At 45.3% G+C, this 19,858-nt stretch overlaps 2 protein-coding genes across 2 annotated transcripts; both read right to left on the bottom strand.

Moving 5' to 3' along the window:
- Positions 1-227: 227 nt before the first annotated feature.
- Positions 228-13,208, bottom strand: pfkma (phosphofructokinase, muscle a). Its single transcript, XM_080469748.1, has 22 exons — positions 12,916-13,208; positions 11,944-12,017; positions 11,749-11,826; positions 9,879-10,068; positions 9,520-9,685; positions 9,302-9,346; positions 6,963-7,071; positions 6,707-6,802; positions 4,911-5,003; positions 4,712-4,837; positions 4,514-4,578; positions 4,105-4,168; positions 3,845-3,991; positions 3,171-3,241; positions 3,006-3,093; positions 2,741-2,893; positions 2,492-2,656; positions 2,256-2,317; positions 1,793-1,904; positions 1,606-1,705; positions 1,052-1,157; positions 228-972 (listed from the first exon to the last, which is right to left on the bottom strand). Exons 1-22 carry the CDS (start codon positions 13,004-13,006, stop codon positions 831-833), a joined length of 2,343 nt encoding a protein of 780 aa, XP_080325874.1. The 5' UTR covers positions 13,007-13,208; the 3' UTR covers positions 228-830.
- Positions 13,209-13,673: 465 nt separating this feature from the next.
- Positions 13,674-19,807, bottom strand: troap (trophinin associated protein). The gene is made up of 14 exons (XM_080469747.1): positions 19,623-19,807; positions 19,282-19,387; positions 18,838-19,075; positions 18,400-18,763; positions 18,003-18,121; positions 17,833-17,884; positions 17,443-17,588; positions 17,308-17,362; positions 17,140-17,213; positions 16,968-17,051; positions 16,675-16,764; positions 16,321-16,588; positions 16,046-16,248; positions 13,674-15,253 (listed from the first exon to the last, which is right to left on the bottom strand). Exons 1-14 carry the CDS (start codon positions 19,681-19,683, stop codon positions 15,194-15,196), a joined length of 1,920 nt encoding a protein of 639 aa, XP_080325873.1. The 5' UTR covers positions 19,684-19,807; the 3' UTR covers positions 13,674-15,193.
- Between the last annotated feature and the right edge of the window lie 51 nt (positions 19,808-19,858).

Here is a 19,858-nt window from a genome sequence, read left to right as displayed (position 1 = left end):
GTGAAATCTTTTTGTCTCGCTGAAGCATAAGTAAAAAACTAATGGTTCTGCTCTCGTTTGAAGATATCAGCTGTGAAACTGTCTTTCCAGGAGTTATCTGTACTTCCTGTCATTAAGACCAACTCCAGGTTGTTTTAATCCACAGCTAAAACTGTGATCACCTGCAGGCCTTATGAGTGATCGATGACCTCTGTGGTAACAAAAGAAAGAAAAAGCTGTGCTGTAATCGCTTTCTACTGCACTACAGATTTAATCAGAGCTGATAAAAAGACATTCAAAATACTTCAATCAATGCAAAAAAAAAAAAAAAAGGTCCTTCAACAGTGACATGATGCTACTTTGGAAAATAGCTCCATCTCGTTCGTAGGGGAATTGTTCCACTTGTGTTTGTACAAAATAAAAGAAAATAATAAATTCCGTGATTCATTGAGGTCAGACACCTGAACCGCGAAATGATTGAAGGACCACTTTCATGTTCACTGTCAGACTGAAAAGATTTCAACTAAATGCACCAACAAAATTAAATAAAATCCATTCCCAACCATCAGTACATTTTGACCCATTGTCTGCCAAAACAAAACATTTCACATCACGCTCCATAAACCACTGCAAGACTTTTTTATTTTCAGAATATGTCTTTAATCAGGTTAAGATTTAGTTTTCTGCTGCAAAACATGGAGATCTTTTGCGACTGGCGAGTACTGCAATGCACTGAATTCATTGGTGATCCATCCAGAACAGAACAGAACAGACGCAGCCCTTTTCCCGAAACAGAAAGAGAAACAAACAAAACAAAAAAAAAAAAAGAACGATCCCCCGTCGGACAGCGTTTACTTGGCGAGAGGACTCCTCTTCTTGATCACGTGCTCGATGTCGGCGTGTTCGGACGTGTCCAGTTTGATGTCGTACTTGGCCAGGATCTTCATGATGGGCCGGATCTTCAGCCACCACTGCGTCTTGGGGATGCGGTGACTGTGATAGGAGGAGGAAGGTCAGTCGTGTCGGAACGTTCATTCCCGTCAGCACCGACGGTCACATGCGGGTAACTTACTCGAAATCTGTGTCTGCTTTCAGGTCGACAAGCGGCTGGAAGGTGAGCGACCTCTTCTTCATGCCCAGCACACAGGCAGAGTCCGGCGTGTTGGCGAAGATACGGCCTAAAAACAAAGAAATCCCCTTAATCTGTGAACGTGACAGATTATTTACTGGATGTGTAAAGGTGAGATAAATGTATACAGTTGAAACATCATGATTGGACATTCATCATGCTACCTTGATTGGGATTGGCTAAACCCCCGATGACACTATATAGGGTTTGATGTGTGATTGGCTCGTTGGAGCGACACACTTATAAAAACCAAAACAAGCCAGGGAGAGAGAGGACAGACTTTCTTCACTTCTGGGGCGTCATTCCAGGTCTGAGGACAATTATTATCACGGTTGAAAAACCATTAGAAAGTGAATTTTGCATAATATGAGCCCTTTGATGTCTTACACTGTGGAAGGTCATCCTGATTGAAATTGTTTTCTTCTTCTTATGTTTTATAAAAAAAGTTTAAATCTCGTCGGCACAGTGTGTGATGTGGATTCAGTGGACGGACGCACCATGTCTGTAACACTCCTTCAGTTTCTCAGTCAGCCACAGAACAGACTTGGCGCCCATCTTTGTGCCAAAGTTTCTGTCGAAGGGCGTCGGAGTGCCTCCCTGCAGGAGAAACAATTTCCCCAAGAGGATGAGCGCATCACATCGGTTTTGTCCCGAGACGCTCGTCCCTTCCCGGCGTGAGCTCACCTGCTGCATGTGTCCCAGGACGTTCTTGCGGCAGTCGAAGACGCCTTTCCCCTCCTCAGAGTACAGGTTGAAGATGAAGTCGGTGGTGTAGTTGGCATTGCTGTTCTCGTTCCTTCGTAAGAATAACCACAACAAATCATAACTATAACAGTGGAGCAAGAAACTTAAAATAAATGGAATCCACCCTTATCGGATGTGGATGTCATTGGATCATTGTAAAAGGATATAAACTGGAGACTTCAGCAAAAAATAATGAAAAAAAATCCGATTTTCATCCCAGTTTACATCGTATTTTAACACAAAATCCGAGCTCCTCCTTGGGCAATTTACTGGATTATCTCGTTGAGACCTTCCAAACATACAAATAACAGATTGAAAATGAAGACCACCTCTAAAAATCAGCCAGCGAGGGTAAATCCTGCTGCAAGCAGCACAATGAGAAAAAACGTCACTTTTCGTTTACCTGAGAATCAGACCTCTCTTCACGGTCGTCTTCATCTTCTCCACCAGATGCATCACGTTCAGCTGCGGGCGGAGTTCACAGATGGCACACATGTTCAGTCGGTGTAAACTCTTAGAATTCTAAAAACAAGGACTCCTTGCACACTGGACACGTTTTCTCCCTCAGTTAACCCAGATGCTCTTTAGATTTCCCATCAGATCTGACTGCTGTGCAGCAAACCAAACCAAGAACTGCACCTCCAGATCTTTGATGTTGAATTTATCCTCGAAGACGTAGGCGGCGTCGGCTCCAGCTGCCAGACCGGCCATGGTGGCCAGGTAGCCGCAGTATCCGCCCATCGTCTCCACGATGAACACGCGGCGTTTGGTTCCGGCTGCAGACTGCTTGATTCTGTCGCAGGTCTGCAAATACACAAATATAAAAAAAAACTAAAAATTAACAGCTGTTGCTTGTTTTCACGCTCGTGTGTGTTTGCGGTTACTGACGGCGGTGATGGTGTTGAGGGCGGTGTCGGCGCCGATGCTGAAGTCGGAGCCGGGGACGTTGTTGGAGACGGTGGCGGGGATAACCACTATAGGAATGCACATCTCCTCGTACTTCTCTCTGGCCTGCACCAGCTCCAGACCCCCCACGTAGGCCTGCGGCACGAGACGAGACGGCGATGGCGGGTGAGGTTCGAGGCGAGGAAAGAAACTGCTTCCACATTATTGACGTATAAACCAGACTTGTATACATTATTTTTTTTTTTACCTCGAATCCACCAATGATCACCAGAGCGTGGATGTTGAACTTGGCAATGTTCTGGCTGATTTCCTCCAAAAGTTTGGCTGGAAGAGTTCTGCAGAAATAAAAGGTAGTTAACAGATTTGTTTTTTATTTAAAAATAAAAAAATTAAAAAATCAGAGTTGTTTTACCTCTTGGTGCCCAGCATGGAGCCTCCTTTTCCAGTCCAGCCGCTCACTGAAGTCCAGATGATGGGTTCAACCTGCACAGCGAGGGACAAAACACCAAAACTACATCAGACAACAAGGTGATGCAGTCTTTGTCCACACTCCACGATGCACAAAGGGAAAAAAGCTAAAGCTCAACAAGTTAGTTTGTAATCCAGTGGTAATTCAAAGTAATTAGTTTGTGAAGCGTTTTTTCTTTTACAATTACATTATCTAGTTGAAGTTGCTGAGAAAAAGGTTTTCATGTACTGTGTGAATTCAGGTTACACTTTGGTCGGCAGTCCAAACACGTACGCTCTCAATTCGCCTCAGAACTGTGGAACAAACGAGTGTACCTGGGTTAAAAACCTGTGCCACGAACATGCAAACTTCACTAAACCTCATCGCTACGCGCCCACAGTACTAAGCACTACACCACCGTGTCGCACTATTCACTCCTCAGGAGTGACAAAACTTCCTGCTCTTGTATTCGACACAATATATAGCTGTTGTTAGCAGATGATAAGATTTTAGTGTCATTTAATTTGATTTATACGTTTTGCAGCTCAAGAGGAGGTTCTGATTTTCTTTTCAACAAAAACTTAAGAATACATATCCCTGATGTGTAATCGGGGCAGAGGGCAGGAATGTCGAGCGACCTGTCCATGAGCCAGCCCGTCAAAGCCGTCGTGCACCGCCAGCATGTTGTGGCCCTGGATTATTCCCATCCTGACGGCTGAGCGGACCGCAGCGTTCATACCAGCACAGGGGGCGCCGATGTTCATGATGGCAACATTGATGTTGCTCTACAGGTGAGAGAGAGAGAGAAAGAAAACAGGTCAGTTATCCAATATGCCAATAATCTGTTCTTAATGAAGATTTTACCGATTTGTAAAGGCGACGTGAGCTTGGACGATACCTTCACATCTGGAGGGTTGATGTGAGCCAGCAGCTTGTACGTGTTCCAGTTGTTCTCAAAACTCCTGCGAGTAATCAGTGAGTGGTCAGTTTACTTTTTGTCGATCGGGACACCTTCATCCATTTATGTTGTGTTTTTTTTTTTCCATAATTGGAACGGTCAGTGAAGCCTTCAGAGAAGTTTATAATCAATACTTACGTTGCCAACTTCATTCTTTTCTTTCTGCCTCACTCGTTGATGCGATGGATTAATTTGTGCCCTGTGTTAATTTCTATGTTTTCTCAGATCCAGTAAGTCTAACAATAAACTCACGTTTGAGCCACACCCATTTAGTTGATTGGATTTTTAAAATTCTAAGAAGTTAAAATGTAGTAATTCATTTAGATGAAGCATGAGGACGTTTACTCACTTTCCTCTGAGCTTGATTGCATCCTCAAATCTTCCCTGCGACATGGCGGAAGTCACATCTTTTGTCTATGAACAAAAAAGAACAAACAAACGTGTGTGAGGTTGAAAGATTTTAAAGTGTTCCAATGTCTTTTCTCCAAAACAAGTGGGAGACGTCTCGGATCGTGGGCAAAGCGTCACGGTGAAATGTGCGACGCACCACTTGCACGCACTCCATGAGCGGCAGTCTGACCGCCTGGTTCCCCGACAGGCTGACGACGCAGGCCGGGGTGTCTGGCGTGGCCTCCAGCAACGCCATGACCGCCTCCACGCCCATCCTGCTGCCCTGAACGACACGAGCACCGTCACAGTGAGCAGAGACGCAGTCACAGGTCGTCGTGTCGGCGAGCCGTACAGACCAGGATCCTGTCGAAGGCCGAAGGCGTTCCTCCTCTCTGCACGTGTCCGAGGGTGGTGGTGCGGGTGTCGAACCCGAGCCGGTCCGTCACCAGCTGCAGACAAATGCAAATTCGGCTTATTAGCTGTGTCACCTGGGATAATATATTCGTTATTGTGTTGTATTTATACAACACAGTGATTATACCATATTTAACTCACTGTGTGCTCAACCTGTAACACTTATTCACAGCCACTGTTCATATTACAAAAAAGGGCTCTGTAAACAATATACAGTGAAGAAAATAAGTATTTGAACACCCTGCTATTTTGCAAGTTCTCCCACTTAGAAATCATGGAGGGGTCTGAAATTTTCATGGTAGGTGCATGTATGCGTGTTTGGAGGAAGAAGAATGATGCGTACCATCCCAAGAACACCATCCCTACGTTGAAGCATGGGGGTGGTAGCATCATGCTTTGGGGGTGTTTTTCTGCTCATGGGACAGGACGACTGTACTGTATTAAGGAGAGGATGACTGCAGCCATGTATTGTGAGATTTTGGCCAAAAACCTCCTTCCCTCAGTCAGATCATTGAAGATGAGTCGTGGCTGGATCTTCCAACATGACAATGACCCAAAGCACACAGCCAGGAAAACCAAGGAGTGGCTTCGTAAGAAGCATATCAAGGTTCTAGAGTGGCCTAGCCAGTCTCCAGACCTAAATCCAATTGAAAATCTTTGGAGGGAGCTGAAAGTCCGTGTTACTCAGCGACAGCCCAGAAACCTGACTGATCTAGAGAAGATCTGTGTGGAGGAGTGGGCCAACATCCCTCCTGCAGTCTGTGCAAACCTGGAGAAGAACTACAGGAAACGTTTGACCTCTGTAATTGCAAACAAAGGCTACTCTACCAAATATTAACGTTGGTGTTCAAATACTTATTTTCAGCTGTATCACATGAATAAATTGTTAAAAAATCATAGATTGTGATTTCTGGATTTTTCTTTTTAGGTTATCTCTCATACAGTGGACATGCACCTACCATGAAACTTTCAGACCCCTCCATGATTTCTAAGTGGGAGAACTTGCAAAATAGCAGGGTGTTCAAATACTTATTTTCTTCACTGTATATAATAAAAGATAGAGATCCATCAAACCCACTATTTATTCAATTTAAGTCACAAAAATTTTATGATATAGCTGATTATAAAATACTTTTCAGGTTTTGTATAAAGCCAATAAAAAATATTGCCGGTGAGCGTCCAAGAATGTTTTTAAAAAAAGAGAAAGTCACTGTAATTTGAAAGGAACAGACATCTTTAAAAAAAATCTGATTCAATTCCAAAGCAATGGAACGAACTGTCACAGTGACAGGAACTAGATGATGGAGTGCACTTCAGAAAGAAGTAAAGGAGTCAGGAAATCTCCTGGCATTCAAGAAACGCAGAAAAACTACAGTGTTAAATGTGAAAATATAATTTGGACATAAATAATGTGAGATATTTGATTAGAACAAACATGAAAATTATGGTTTGGTGTTTGCATATTGTAAATACTGTACATAAGAAGCAGAGAAAAACTGTAAATATTTAGAAAGTTGGACATTACGTTCGTGTGTTGTTTAATTAAAGTGATCGTAAGGTAACAAAGGGGCAGACATACAATCAGACTGATCTTCTCTTCTGCTCCTTTTCATTCAGACTGTGTCGGATTGGAAGTTTTGTTGCGGGGAGTGTTTTTTTTTTTTTTCTATTTCTTTTGAATGAAATATATAAACAAACCCCCCCCCCCCCCCCCCCCGACAGGCTGCAGAAGATTTACCTTTTTGATCTCGTCAGATGAAATCGGCTTGCCATCTCGGTCCATCGCGCCTTCAGCCACAATGATCACGTTCAGACGACACCCACGGGCTCTTTGCTGAAAGTTCGAGAGGAAAAGGAACGCGTAATGATGCGTCTTAATCGATAAGTGGGGAGAGAGAGAGAGAGAGAGAGAGAGAGAGAGAGAGAGAGAGAGAGAGAGCGAGAGCGAGAGAGAGAGAGAGAGAGAGAGAGAAAAAACCTTCAAACACACTCACATTGGTCAGCCTCCTGCACAAGTGGTCCTCCCAGCCCTCATCTGGAGGCATCTCAGGGATGAACACCCAGTCAGCGCCGCAGGCCAGAGCAGTGACCAGCGCCAAGTACCTGCAGCCACACGCACGGTGAACCGGATGTGGTAGAAAGTGACTTTGTTCTTTAAAGTTTAAATTCTGTACATCAGGAGTGTCAAACACATTTTAGTTCAGGCGCCACACACGGCCCGACTCCCTCTCGATTGGGCCGGACCGGTAAAATAGTGTCGTAGTATTTGAATACTTCAAATGACAGCAATGTCAAAATAAAGCCATTTCTAATGAAACCCTTCTGGTGCAAAATACAGTGAAATGTTAAGAAAACTTCTCTTATAAGCTGTTGCATTATGGGTGTTTTTACAAACTCACTGACAGCAGGACTTTGAGGCTCGTTTGATTCCAACAAAGGAGTTATTTTTTCATGGCAGCATCGCTGATATCTCAGCTCGGATCTCAGTGTTTTGTCGTGTCTGCTGCTGTTAAGAAATTTGTTGAAAAACCTTAGAAGTTTTTACAATTTGCTTGGTGCTTTGGCCGGATTAGAGCCAATTGCAGGCCACTTTTGGTCCTCTGGCCTCATGTTTGACACCCCCGATATATATACACACACACATATATATATATATATATATACACCCACACGTCACAGTTTTTCTCAGCTTCAATCCTCCATAACTCAAATGCATCCTTAAAAAACAGACAATATGCAATCCAGTCACAACTAAGAAAACGTTACGTTCAATAATAAGCAGTGGACATAAATATAAATGGACTCAAACTCTGAAGTCAGAGTTTCAACGACGACGCACACATGAAGCGAATCGCCGTTTCAAAAGGGAGGCCGGCTGCTTTTCAACCACAACACACAATTTATCTGAATAATCAGAAAAGATAATTTTCTTTAAAGGGGACATATCATGCTAAATCCACTTTTTTAGCCCTTAAATGCATTTTGGTGTATATTTAGAGTGTTTAGAAGTACAGAAAAGTTCAAAGTAGTCTCTTCAGGTGCTCCGTTGATATCTTTATATTCTGTTTTGGTCATATTTTGCGATCGGTTTCGATTTTTCTATTCTCTATTACGTTTTTTGAACAATGACGTCACAGTATTCTCAGCGGAACTGCCAAATTAGGACATCGACGTTTCGAGCAATCCGCCATTTTTGTTTCTCGCTGCGATTTTGTAGTCCAACCGAAGTTACGAGAGGATAAGTCGAAATGTTCGGTTGTTGGATGTAGTAACCCACAAGCTTCGTTACACCGTCTCCCAGCATCAGAACCTTTTCGAAGTGCCTGGTTGAGTTTTATTTTTCACAGAAATGTACCCACATCTGTGGGTAAGGTCATTTTTGTGTGCGCGAATCACTTTAAGGACGACTGCTTCAGCAACCTCCGCCAGTATAAAGAAGGATTTGCCGAAAGACTTCGTCTGATTGAGCGGTCAGTTCCTTCTATCTATGGAGACGACGAACAGAGCACTTCGGTAAGCTGTATATAACGCTAAAAAGTGTGATGATAAGACGTCCCTGTCATTGTTTTGTTAGCATTAGCAGTTGCACCGTCTTCATATGTTAGCGCTGTGTGCTCGTTTTAGATTATAATGTAACTTCTGTGTTAAATAGTCGTTGTAATACAGGCAGTATTGTAGTAGTGGGCATGGATGGAGAAGTTAGTGTAAATATAGTAACACACCATTGCGTTACATCCATATGAAGACGTTGTTCTGAAGGTGCATCATCGTCATTTTCATCTCGCTCCGCCGGGTCCGACTCTGGCTCCAACATGTATGGCTGGATGGACAAATCTTCCGTTGTTGACATTTTGTAAATAATGTGTGAATATAAAGTTTCTGCGCCGCTAGATAATTGTATCTGTTCTATCAAACTACAAAGATGGCCGAACAGGGTGACGTTGAACCGAGTGTGACCTCTGCAACCTGGAGAGGAGGAGGGGTATGAAGTGTGTCATTTGCATTTGAAGAGACCGCCCCAAAACGAGTTGCTCTCAGAAGCGCATCAGAAAAGGGGTTGAAAAGGGGCCTGTGGAGCTCTAATAATGAGGAATTCAGACCCAAGCATTGCAGTTTCGCGTTGTATAGACCACAACTGTATGATTTATATGTAAAAAGGAAGGATTTAAAAGCATGATATGTCTCCTTTAAAGTTTGTGCGAAAGCAAAAAAAAAAAAAATACCTATACATTTCTGATTCACTGTGCAGACGTAGCTTCACATACGTGATGCAGCAGCATGTTTTATAGCTCATCTTTCAGACAGATGAGCCTCAAGCACACAGTGAACTGACCCGCAGTGTCTGCCCATCACTTCCATGATGAACGTCCTCTGGTGGCTGCGGAGGAACACGGAGCGTTTTAGACAGATTACTGAGAAATACGACCATCCTGTTCAATAACCCTTCGGTAATCTGGAGGTGCAGTACGTACGCTCAGAGAGGAGCTAGATAAACTGCCGTTAAAACATTTCTTGATGTGTGTGTGTGTTTGTGTGTGTGTGTGTGTAAACCTCTGTGCCGTGGTGGTGATGGCGTCCACCACCTCGATGATGCGGTGCAGGGCCGAGTCGGTGCCGATGGTCATGTCGGTGCCGCAGAAGTCGTTGTCGATGGAGCCGACCATCCCGACGATGTTCAGGTGGGACGACTTCTTGGCCTCGTCGTCTGTGATCTTACCTGCGGGGGAGAACATGAAGGACACTGAGGCAGGACTGAAGTACATTAAAAACTTTGTACTGAGGTTTTCACCTTTCCCCTATGGAAGCTTTCTTAGGTGTAATAAGTACATTTGATGCCCTTACCATTTAAATAATCCTCTATTTAAGCTCTGAGTATAATTACTGAGGCTCTTGCAGCCCGCGGTCGTTACCAGCTCGGACGAGGTCGGTCAGCAGCCCGCTCCACTCCGTCCTGAACGCGTTGGCTCCCGTCAGGCTGCCGTCGCCTCCGATCACACACAGGTTGGTGATGCCGCGCTTCACCAGGTTGCAGGCGGCCTGCATGCGGCCCTCCCTGGTCCTGAAGTCTTTGCAGCGAGCGCTGCCGATGACGGTTCCTCCCTGAACCCAGACAGGAAGAACACAGGTTCATTTTAGTTTCACCGCTTCAAAACGGGAGGAAGATGCACACGGAGAGAACCAACTGAAGGCGCCCTGCAGTGAGCGGCGAACGCACTCCGGCTGAAGTCATCGCTCGCTTTAACACGCCGAGTGATTCTCAGCACGTCGCCGCCGTCTCCACTGACGCTTTATTTAGACAACAAAGAAATGTGAAAGGCGAGCTTCACTATTATATTACCTCCACCGTCGCTCTAGCCGCGGGCCCAAGGAAGCTGTTTAATGTCATCACTCAGAGATCAGACTATCATATTAAAGCCACCGCCAGTAAACGATCGCATCATTAAGGCTTCCATTACTTTCAGTATTACAGCTCTCCATCCATCAGCGTGTATGTTCTCATGAATTCTCGCTCATTGTTCGGCTTTAAAGGTTGATTATTATACAGTTTTTCCAACAATTCAACATTGGAGTCAGAGGTACAACAACTTTGTATTCAAAGTGTATTTCCACAAATCCAGCCTTGGTCCAGAATTTCAGCTGGTCTAAAAGTCCCTCCAGTGAGAACAGGCTGTTTCTGCGTCTGTACCTTTAAATGCCAATAAGCTGTGAGCGTCTGCGAGGAGAAAACAAAAAAGGCGCTAAGTTTTCTCTGATAGCGTTTTCTCTATTCTGTAGTGTTTTTCTGATTTGGCAGCGTTTTCTCTATTTGGTAGTGTTTTTCTGTTTGGTAGTGTTTTTCTGTTTGGTAGTGTTTTCTGAATTGTGTGTCATTTTTTTTTTTTTTAAATTTGTAGTGTTTTGCACTTCCAGACTCATGAGTTGCGTCTGTTTTCCGGGAGCATTTTCGTAGAGAGAAAAAAATGGCGCCCGCTCGTGATTTTAGAGGGCAGAGCTCACCTACCTGTGGGAGGGTCAAAAGAAGTCCCCACTACCAGAAGGTGGGGTTATTTCCCTGCATGATGTCATGAAGGGAAAATGTCTGAGTCGCCTTTATGAGCACAGATGTCACTTTGCTCCACCTTTTAAAAAGGTGAGAGAGATGACAGACTTTCAAATTAGGATGTTGCTTCTTTAAAATAACAATGGCGGTAATTGTTTTCTCATGTTTTTACACTTTGTGCGGACATTGCTGGATGGAGACACGTGGGCAGGTTTCGGCCCACGGGCCACATTTTGAAATCCCGGATACCGTTGAAGGACGATACCGAGTTTGTGCAGGTGATGAAGAAAATCTCCCCGACCTCTGCCGGTTCAACTTGATGGATTTTCACCATCAAGACAAACTTTATTTTTAATGTCTCAATCTCATTTTTCATATATATTTTTAATCATAATGAAACTACATATTACAGCTAATAATATCTTACACTTGCAAAAAGTAACCCCGGTTTGAAATGGCTAATTCTCTTGATTAAATATATTCTTTGGATTTTACTGTTTATCCTCTGCTTTTCAGCGTTTCACAAGCCAATACGTCAGTGGAATAATCCACATCCTAAAACATAAAGAATCAGAGTGTAATCTGACATGAAACATTAAAACACCATCTTTAAAGCATTTCTTTTCATTTATCGATATATTTTCTTACTGTATTTCTGGCTCTCTCTTGTGTTTCCAACATAAACCGTGTGTGTGTGTGTGTGTGTGTGTGTGTGTGTGTGTGTGTGCTTGTCCACTGACCAGCTGCAGCATCATGGACACACTCTCCCACGTGGCCAGCCGAATGTTTTCTCCTCCGTCCACCAGGCCCTGGTAGCCCTGCAGCGCGCGCACACACACACACACACACACAACAAACACAACAAACACACACGTTCTTCAGGCCTCCGTCTTGTGTCGTTGTGACGTTTACAGTAACTTTTGTCCGGACGGTACCTCATGAACAAAGTAGACTTTGGCTCCGGTGTAGAGTCCGACTCTGACCGTGGCTCTCACGGCAGCGTTCATACCTGATGCAGACACACCACATAATCAATTATTTGTTTCCTTCACACTTGCTGTCATCAATCAGCGGAAGACCTTTTCATGTCCTCCTTAACCTCCAAGTGTGATCTGTTAGATGAGACATAAATAGGATGAGGGGGGGGGGGGGTGAAGTAGTTCCAGGGGTCTTGTGAGCCACCTCACCCCTGGATGTCCACAACACTAAAGGCCACAGTGGCAGCTTGTGTTGTAGGGCGCTGGCACGTCGCAGCTCTTGTTTCAGCAGACAGCAGCTGTGGCCAGAGGGGGGCGTTTCTCTTTTTCATACCAGAAAAAGGTCACCACAACTAAAATTAGCCCCCAGTGATGTAAAACAGGGGAACACATGAGGGGGAACAAGAGGCAGGGAAAGCTTTCGGCGCAGACTGGCTGTCGGTCGGCGGGCGGGGAGGGAACATGCACCTGATATATAAGCTTCAAAAAGGAGCCGCCGCTGGAGGAACTGGAAACAGGCTGAATGGTTCTCAGATCTCATGGTTGAAAACGAGTTAACGCAGTGACTTATCGGCATGAGCTTTACGGTAGGTTCAGTCTGAGCTCTGGTCAGTATCAAGCGTTGGTGAATCTGGACAAAGTTGGGACAGCACAGTGAATCCTGAGACGTGAGCCGCTCCTCGTGCTCATGACTTCAAACGGAGTCCCAGCCAAGCCTCCTGCAGGCTCGTGACAGCTGCCCTTTAACTGTGACACCCTGACATCTCGGGGAAACCTCCTCCTTGGCGCTTCTGTTCTGCGGCGCCTGACCTCAACGAGTCCGAGCAACAACTCGAGACTTTGACCGTTTGGATCGTCACCCACATCAACTCATTTTCAAGACGAAGCTGCGCTCCCTCGCTCTCTCTCTCATCACATCCTCCTGCTTACCCTGGGCGTCTCCTCCAGACGTCAGCACGGCGATGGAGCGGCCGATCCCCATCTTGGTGGGGTCCATGGTGGGCTGCTGGGCCTTGGACATGTTTCCCAGAGGAAGCGGACCAACGGGTGGGAAGGGAGGAAGAAGGGAGTGCTCTTCTTCCACCGTCTGCTTCTCAGGGGAGTGACAAGTTGAAGGCACAGGCTTTATAGACGACTGTTCCTGCTCCTGTCCCCTCCCACCGACCCCCACCACTCAGTCACCAACTTCACCACACTAAATATACTCAGGCCAAAGGAGCCACCTGCAGTGGACAGACAAGGAAACACAATGAAGCGGGCTGTCATAAAACCCTCACCTCATTCACATGCAGCAAAGACAATTGATTCACAGAGACAACCAAGCTGCTCTGGTCATATCTAGGTTGAATAGTCTCACCGAAATCAGGGGAAAGACTCCAGAGTCGATGTGAAAAGAGGACAGTTTGAGACACGGAATGTCTTTGAGGCTCCACAGATCCGCCGCATCGAGACAGTTACAATAAACTTTGTTATCAAATCGGAACAAGAGGTTCAACCTGATCCAAACTGTGACACAGTGAAGCTGAAACACAAAGCGTCCAACATCCTGCAAGGAGCACAGAAGGAGGGTGAAAAGGAAGGATGTACTCACTGGCTGCGCGGTGCGCATGGATGAAATGCGCACACCTGATCACAACAGGTGCGCAAAATGCGCAAAAAAGCGCATCCATTTTTTTTTTTTTTTTTTTAAACACAACTTTATTAATAAATCATCTGGGGCGTGACAGTGTCTATAAATGAGCTCAAAACCACATGAAACACAGAGGGAATTATCAGGAATATTAAACATTAAAGAGGTAAAAGTGATAAAAGAGATTTAAAAGGGAAAATTGACTTTATCTGACTGATGTTGTCCAATATCGGACCCCTGAACCTGAATAAAATCATAGAAGTGATTAAGATATATATCCCACCTTTTGTTTCATTTTGACTGCTTTCACATGTGAAAAAGAGTAAGTTCTCCACTGAGTGTCTCTGCTTCTTCTCAAACATTTTACCACTCTGGTTTGGGTTGATGAATACAAAGAAAAAAATGAAACTGCATGAAAGTGATGGTCCCAAAAAGGCAGCTGGACTTAGTTCACATACACAATATCATGTCACAAGATTCCGAAATGGGAGCCGACACGTCTCCCTGTTGCCAAAAAAAGATTGAACTTTACATCTGGCTCCACACCAGTCGAGGACTGCAAGGAAAAGCATAAAAAGAAAAGATTCATATCTAAATGCTGAGGAGCCTCTGCAAGTGAAGGTGAAGAGGCAAAAAGATCAGAGACTCCATTACGACCAACCAAAGAAACAAGAACACGTGTGGAAGAAAACCAAATCGCTGTGGATGACAGTTGAAAGAGTTCTGTGTTGCACCAAAACCTAAATTTCAGTAGCAGGCTGGCAGAAGAACAGACAGAACATCAATGTGTGGACTTAAACCAAGACTGTAGGTCAATTTAAAACCATTATGAGAACAAATAAAGTGCAGGGCTGTAAAAAAAAACACGTGGTCGGTGGGCCAAAATAGGCCTGAAGGAAGGCTTCGATATGGCCGTTCAGGGGCAGCTGTGGATCCGCTGGACGGGTTGTTTCTCAAGATGCAAGTCTGATTCCCCATCTCCTCTTGTCCACATGTCAAATTGCACCAATTGGATTGACTGAGCACCTTGCATGGCGGCCAAGTCCACTGGTGTATGAGTGTGATTAACAGTGGAAATCACCTTGGGAACCACTCAAGCGGTGGAAAAGTAATTTAGAAAAATCCATTTTCTTGTGCAAACATGGATGCTGGATGCTACTTTTTGCTCCAGAATTAATAAAGAAATCCACTCGGATGCATGTTTTTGGACCGTGGGAGGAAACAAACAGGGAAAACATGCAAATGGACACAAACGAGGGATAATGTACCTACGAGGTGAGATTAATAACCAGAACACCACTGTGTGCTTCTTTTCCGTTATGATTTTAGATCATTTGTGTAGAAAGCTCAAAGCGACCTCTGAAAACAACGCGCACACAGCTTGGCAGTCATATACAGTATATACATTTATTATAAATTCTGTACATTAAAAATGTTTGACACTACTGTTTAAAAAAAAAAAAAAAAAAAAACAGATTTTATTTTCTAATACTATAAAGTACTGAGCAGTGTTCGACAGAGGTCAAATAAAAAGGTAAAAACTGTGCAGCATGGTGAGAGAGCTTCACATGCAAATCTTCAGTCGTGCAGCGGAGAGGAGGAACAAGTCGAGAGAGGAAAGCCGATCGGGATAAATCTCTGCAAAACAAAAGGAAAAAAAAAAAAAAGAGTTAAAGTGGCTGCCTGAGTGTGCACACACACAGCTATACAACTATATCGGTGTATGCTGTGACGTTTTAATCCGTCTTTTTATTCAACGTTTGTTTTATTGGACATTTCACAGTATTTTGCACCAGAAAATTTCATTAAAATTCACTTCACGTTCAGTTTTTCACCATTTTCCGTAGTAATCATGTGGTTTAGTGAAATTATAGACATTTTTATTACATATAAACTGCGGGCCACAACAAAGAAAAACTGTAAATCGAAAGGTTTTTATTTCACTATTTTCAGGTTTGCCGTCGCCATTTCGTCCTCTCTTTGAGGAGAAACTCTGTCATCCAGTCAATTTTTGCAGATTGTGTCCATCAGCTCATGACCAAATCACTTTCCATCAGACTAAACTGTTGGAAGATGAAAATAAATATAAAACACTACTTCGATGCCTTTCGTGGGTAGAACGCACCAAAATAAACCCTTTAAACCAGATTTCAGCAGGGCTCATCGCTCACTCGCTTTACAGCACTAGTTCACCGGTCCGGCCCACGAGAGATGAAATTGTGTTTGATACCAGTCTTAAATTCTTTTAATTAATTACTTTTATTATGCGACTGCGGCAGAACAATAAAACTTCTCAAAAACGGCACCAACATTTGTTCACAATTTACTCTGAACGAACGTTCATTTCTGTTGAACCAGTGAGGCGACCGCTCCCCCACTTTAAATAAAAATGTTGGGCAGAGCATGAGGAGAGCCTCCCTGTGTACTCACAGTGGACTCCTCCAAGTGCAAAATGGAGGCCAGTGGGTTTCCGCAGCGAGGCCGAGGCGGGAGGAACCTGGAACCAGTGGGGACTGGCTGGTAGGTGAAGGTGGCCACCTCCTCGTCCAGGCGCGCCTCCTCCAGCGGAAGGAAACGCCTCCGCAGGATGGCCACAGGATGACTCAGGGAGCAGGTCTTCTGCGCTGTGGACTCTGTAAAGAGGCGGTTAGGCGATCACCGTTCTGACGGATTAAAGGGCGGGACGAGTGAGAGCTCGGTTGTACCTCTGTGCAGACGCTCAGACGGGTTGTTCTGGAAGCTGGTTTCTTCCGACGCTTCCTGCGTCTGCAGCTTCCTCTGATCCACCGAGACTGGACCGGGCTGATCCTGCGGCGCCGGGCAGCTCTCCTGCTTCTCCACCGGAGCCCTGAACAGCTTCGTACCCGCGGAGAAGAATATGACCGAGTCTCTCTGCGGCGCTTGTATGAACGCCTGCCCCCCCGTGACTCTCTGCTCCTCGTCGCTGGACGTCCTGCTGCTTCCTCCCTTCTCCTGCAGGAGGAAACAAAGGCGCTTCAGACCGGTATGCAGAGCTTTCATCAGTGAGGATCCAGTCGGGACGTTTCCACACGTCTTACTTCTGATGCCTGGACTGGCACTGCTCGTGTGTCGGGATCTTTGTCCGTCTGCTCGCCATCCTGATCATCAAATAGTCTCTGGACAATCGCCTGCGGGGAAATAACACGACCTCTGTTACGACCCTGGCTCGACGTTGGTTATCAGAGCGGAACGCCGTTTGTTTGTTGCTCTCGGTCCAATCCTTTTCTCTCCAAAGTCTCCACTTCTGACTCTGGTCCTGCAGGTTTCTTCCAGTTTAAAAAAAAGGAGGTTTTTCTCTCCGTAAAAGTAAATTGAAACGATTCATTCTCACCTCTTGTTGCAGCTGCAGTTTGCTTTTGCAGCTCCTGATTCCCGGGGTGTTGTAAGGCGACGGCTGTCCCAACATTTGCCATCTCTGCAAAACAACCGACAACATAAAGCAGCAGTGACTACATGCCTCAGGCGCTCGGCCCGAACGTGATCACAGCGCACGTATTTCCCACCAGAGCGGACATGGGCTGGTGTCTGGAGTTGCGGACCCTCTGTGGGTTCCACTTATTCAGTGGAGTCTCTCTGACTGCAGGGGAAAGAAACAAGAAAAAAAAAGAAAAAGCTGCGTGAGGATGAAGTGATCAGGACACATTAGGTGACATAAGATGAGGAGAACAGACCTGCTGGTCCGTCAGTCGAGTCGGAATTCATTTTCTTAACGGGGACTCTCTGAGCCTGAAACAGCAACCACAGAGTTGAGATTGTCTCTAAAAATAAATAAAATGTAAAACTGGAGCGCTCTGCCGTGTTCTCACTGTGTAGATAGAAGTGCCTCTGCCTGGTGGACAGACAGAGTTTCGGGGTGTGACTCCCGCCGACCCCCCGGCCTTCACCCCCTCATTCAGGAGGATGCTCTGCAGCGCGGCGGCGTCCGGAGAGAACTGTACCGACTTCAACGGCCCTGAGAGAAAAGAACCGGGTTCAATCAACATGAAGAGAGTCAAAGATTCTACACTCTCATCTGGGTCAGCTAATTACTCATATTACAGTTTATTCCCCAATAATGATCAAACTGAATTTAAAAATGTCAGTCCTTTCTACCTTATGATGTTAAACTGAAGGAACATCATATTCCATAAATATTTAGTAAAAATAAAACATTCTATTGTTTGTCGGAAAGTCGAAATCGTGATCCTCGTGCTCACCGGTAGTGGATCCAGCTTTGTGGTGACTCTTCATGATAGAAACTGTCTGGGGCTAAAAACGACAGGCAATAAACATTTAAATCCAACGTAAAGCCGTCAGGACCCTGTGAGAAAAACAACAAGAGAAGAAGAAGAAGAGAAGAAGAGGAGAAGTGTTTGGACGGCCTCACCGGAGCGTTGAATGGTTTGGACTGTGGAGTTGCAGAGGTCGGGCCCGAGGCGCTCACTCCCTCGTTGCAGAGGACACTGAGCAGAGCTTTGTGATCAAACTGGAAGTTCTCCCCCTTTTCTGGAAAGCACAGACAGGACGAGAAATGCAGCAGATCTTGAAAACAAACAGTTGAGAGTTAACTTAAGCAGGGGTGTCAGACTGCGGCCCTCGATGGGTTTTAGACGTCTTCCTGCTTCACCATACCTCAAAATGAAGGAGCTCCGCATTGCAATCAGGTGATTTGCAAATGACAACTACAACATTGTCGCTACTCCAAGTCAGCTGCAAAGTTATTTTGTGTTTGTTTCACCTCCTTCATCTCCGAGTCACAACAGAAATGGAGGCGACACACTAACCTTTGGGAGGATCAGGCTGGGAGCTTTTGGAAGCATCGCTGAGAGTCAGTTGGTTCAGGTGGTTCACACACACTTCGGTGCTCAGAGCGGACGCCGCAGCTCCTTCGTGATGACCCGCGTTTTTAGGTTTAGACGTTTTACAAGTGCTGGAAGGACCAGACTGTCCTAACAGGTGAGATGTGACGTCTGCAGTCATTGCGGTCGGTTTCCCGACGCCTCGGCTCTCAACCGGTTTGGTTTTGTGATTTGTCGCCGACTTCAAACAGTCCAGCTGTCTTTCAGTGGCCGCCACTCTTGAACTTCTGGGCTGAGAAAAGTTGAAGGGTACTGGCCGGGTGCACGGCTTTTTTGTCCTGGCTTTTCCCTGCAGGAACATCAGAGTGCTGAAATCCACTTTAATCCAACAGTGAATGGCTGCAGCACTGAGGAGAAACTTACCGCCAGAGGTTTTCCCTCCCAGCCGCTGCGGACCTCACCGAAGTTGGAAGGAGCTTGAAGCTGAAGGGGCTTTGCGAGAACTGGAAGCCTGCTCCCACCCGCTCTCACGGGTGCCTTCTTATCAACTTTGGAGCCACCGGGATTTTTGTTCTCACCGCCTTTGTGGGAAGGTCGAGGCGATGACGGGAGTTTGGACGGCTTTGGGTTCGCTGGCTTAACGTTCTGTTCATTCTTCCTTCTGTGGGTACAACAAGACGGTCACAACTTAATACGGGCAAATATTGACAGGTAGTTTCAGGGTCCGAGCAGAGCTGGGAAAGAATCTTTGGTTTATCTTTATATTTGTATATGAAATTCCGTTTCCCAATCAAAGATTTAAGTGTGTGTGTGTGTGGGGGGGGGGGGGGGGGGGGGGGGGTTGTTTTACTTCATAACATTTCATACCTCTGGAAATCACGTTGGATTTTGTTTTGACTTTGTTGACGAAGGACTGGAGAGGAGTCCATGATGATGACAGGAGGATGAGATGACCAAAAAGCCCGAAAAACAACTGGAAGAAAAAAAAAAATCACCAGGTGGATAAGAAACACAGAGACAGAGAGACACAATCCAAAGGTGTCAGATAAACATGCTGGAAAGACACAAGCAATTAGAGAGACAGTAAAAGTGTCTAATGGTGTAGTTGTTAACAGCTAAAGGAGATCGGAGCAGAACTGCGGAGCTCCAGATCTACATTTACTGCCTTTATCTGTTAGCACATCATGCTACGTAGTGAAAGAACCAACCGTCACTTCTCGTAATGTCTTTCAAAGTGTGCGAGGGCTTCTGTCGCTCTCCTCTGAGCATCCACTATGACTTCTGACACAGTTCAGTCGCGATATTTGTCTTTCTTTCTTTTCTGCCGTTTTTGTGCGGGTTTAAAGCTCCCTGACTCCCGTCTTCGCACTGGGCTGTCAACTTCCTGAACGTCGATTTGTAAAACAGCGAGACGCCCTATTGGTCGAGATAAGAAGCATGTCAG

The sequence above is a fragment of the Lipophrys pholis genome, assembly GCF_963383615.2.
Source record: "Lipophrys pholis genome assembly, chromosome: 8".
Taxonomy (NCBI): domain Eukaryota; kingdom Metazoa; phylum Chordata; class Actinopteri; order Blenniiformes; family Blenniidae; genus Lipophrys; species Lipophrys pholis.
Note: the sequence above shows the minus strand (reverse complement) of the source record. Positions and strands in the feature narration are given on the sequence as shown.

What these genes read in the sequence shown, in the direction of transcription:
- pfkma (XM_080469748.1), bottom strand. Translation starts at nt 13,006, where the DNA reads ATGTCCAAGGCCCAGCAGCCCACCATGGACCCCACCAAGATGGGGATC. An exon ending in TGTGCAGGAGGCTGACCAAT is followed by an intron (nt 6,803 to 6,962) that starts GTGAGTGTGTTT and finishes TCGAACTTTCAG; the next exon opens with CAAAGAGCCCGTGGGTGTCG. An exon ending in CATCTGACGAGATCAAAAAG is followed by an intron (nt 5,004 to 6,706) that starts GTAAATCTTCTG and finishes ATTTGTCTGCAG; the next exon opens with CTGGTGACGGACCGGCTCGG.
- troap (XM_080469747.1), bottom strand. Translation starts at nt 19,683, where the DNA reads ATGCTCAGAGGAGAGCGACAGAAGCCCTCGCACACTTTGAAAGACATT. An exon ending in ACCAGCCCATGTCCGCTCTG is followed by an intron (nt 17,052 to 17,139) that starts GTGGGAAATACG and finishes GTTGTTTTGCAG; the next exon opens with AGATGGCAAATGTTGGGACA. An exon ending in GTCTGAGCGTCTGCACAGAG is followed by an intron (nt 16,249 to 16,320) that starts GTACAACCGAGC and finishes GCCTCTTTACAG; the next exon opens with AGTCCACAGCGCAGAAGACC.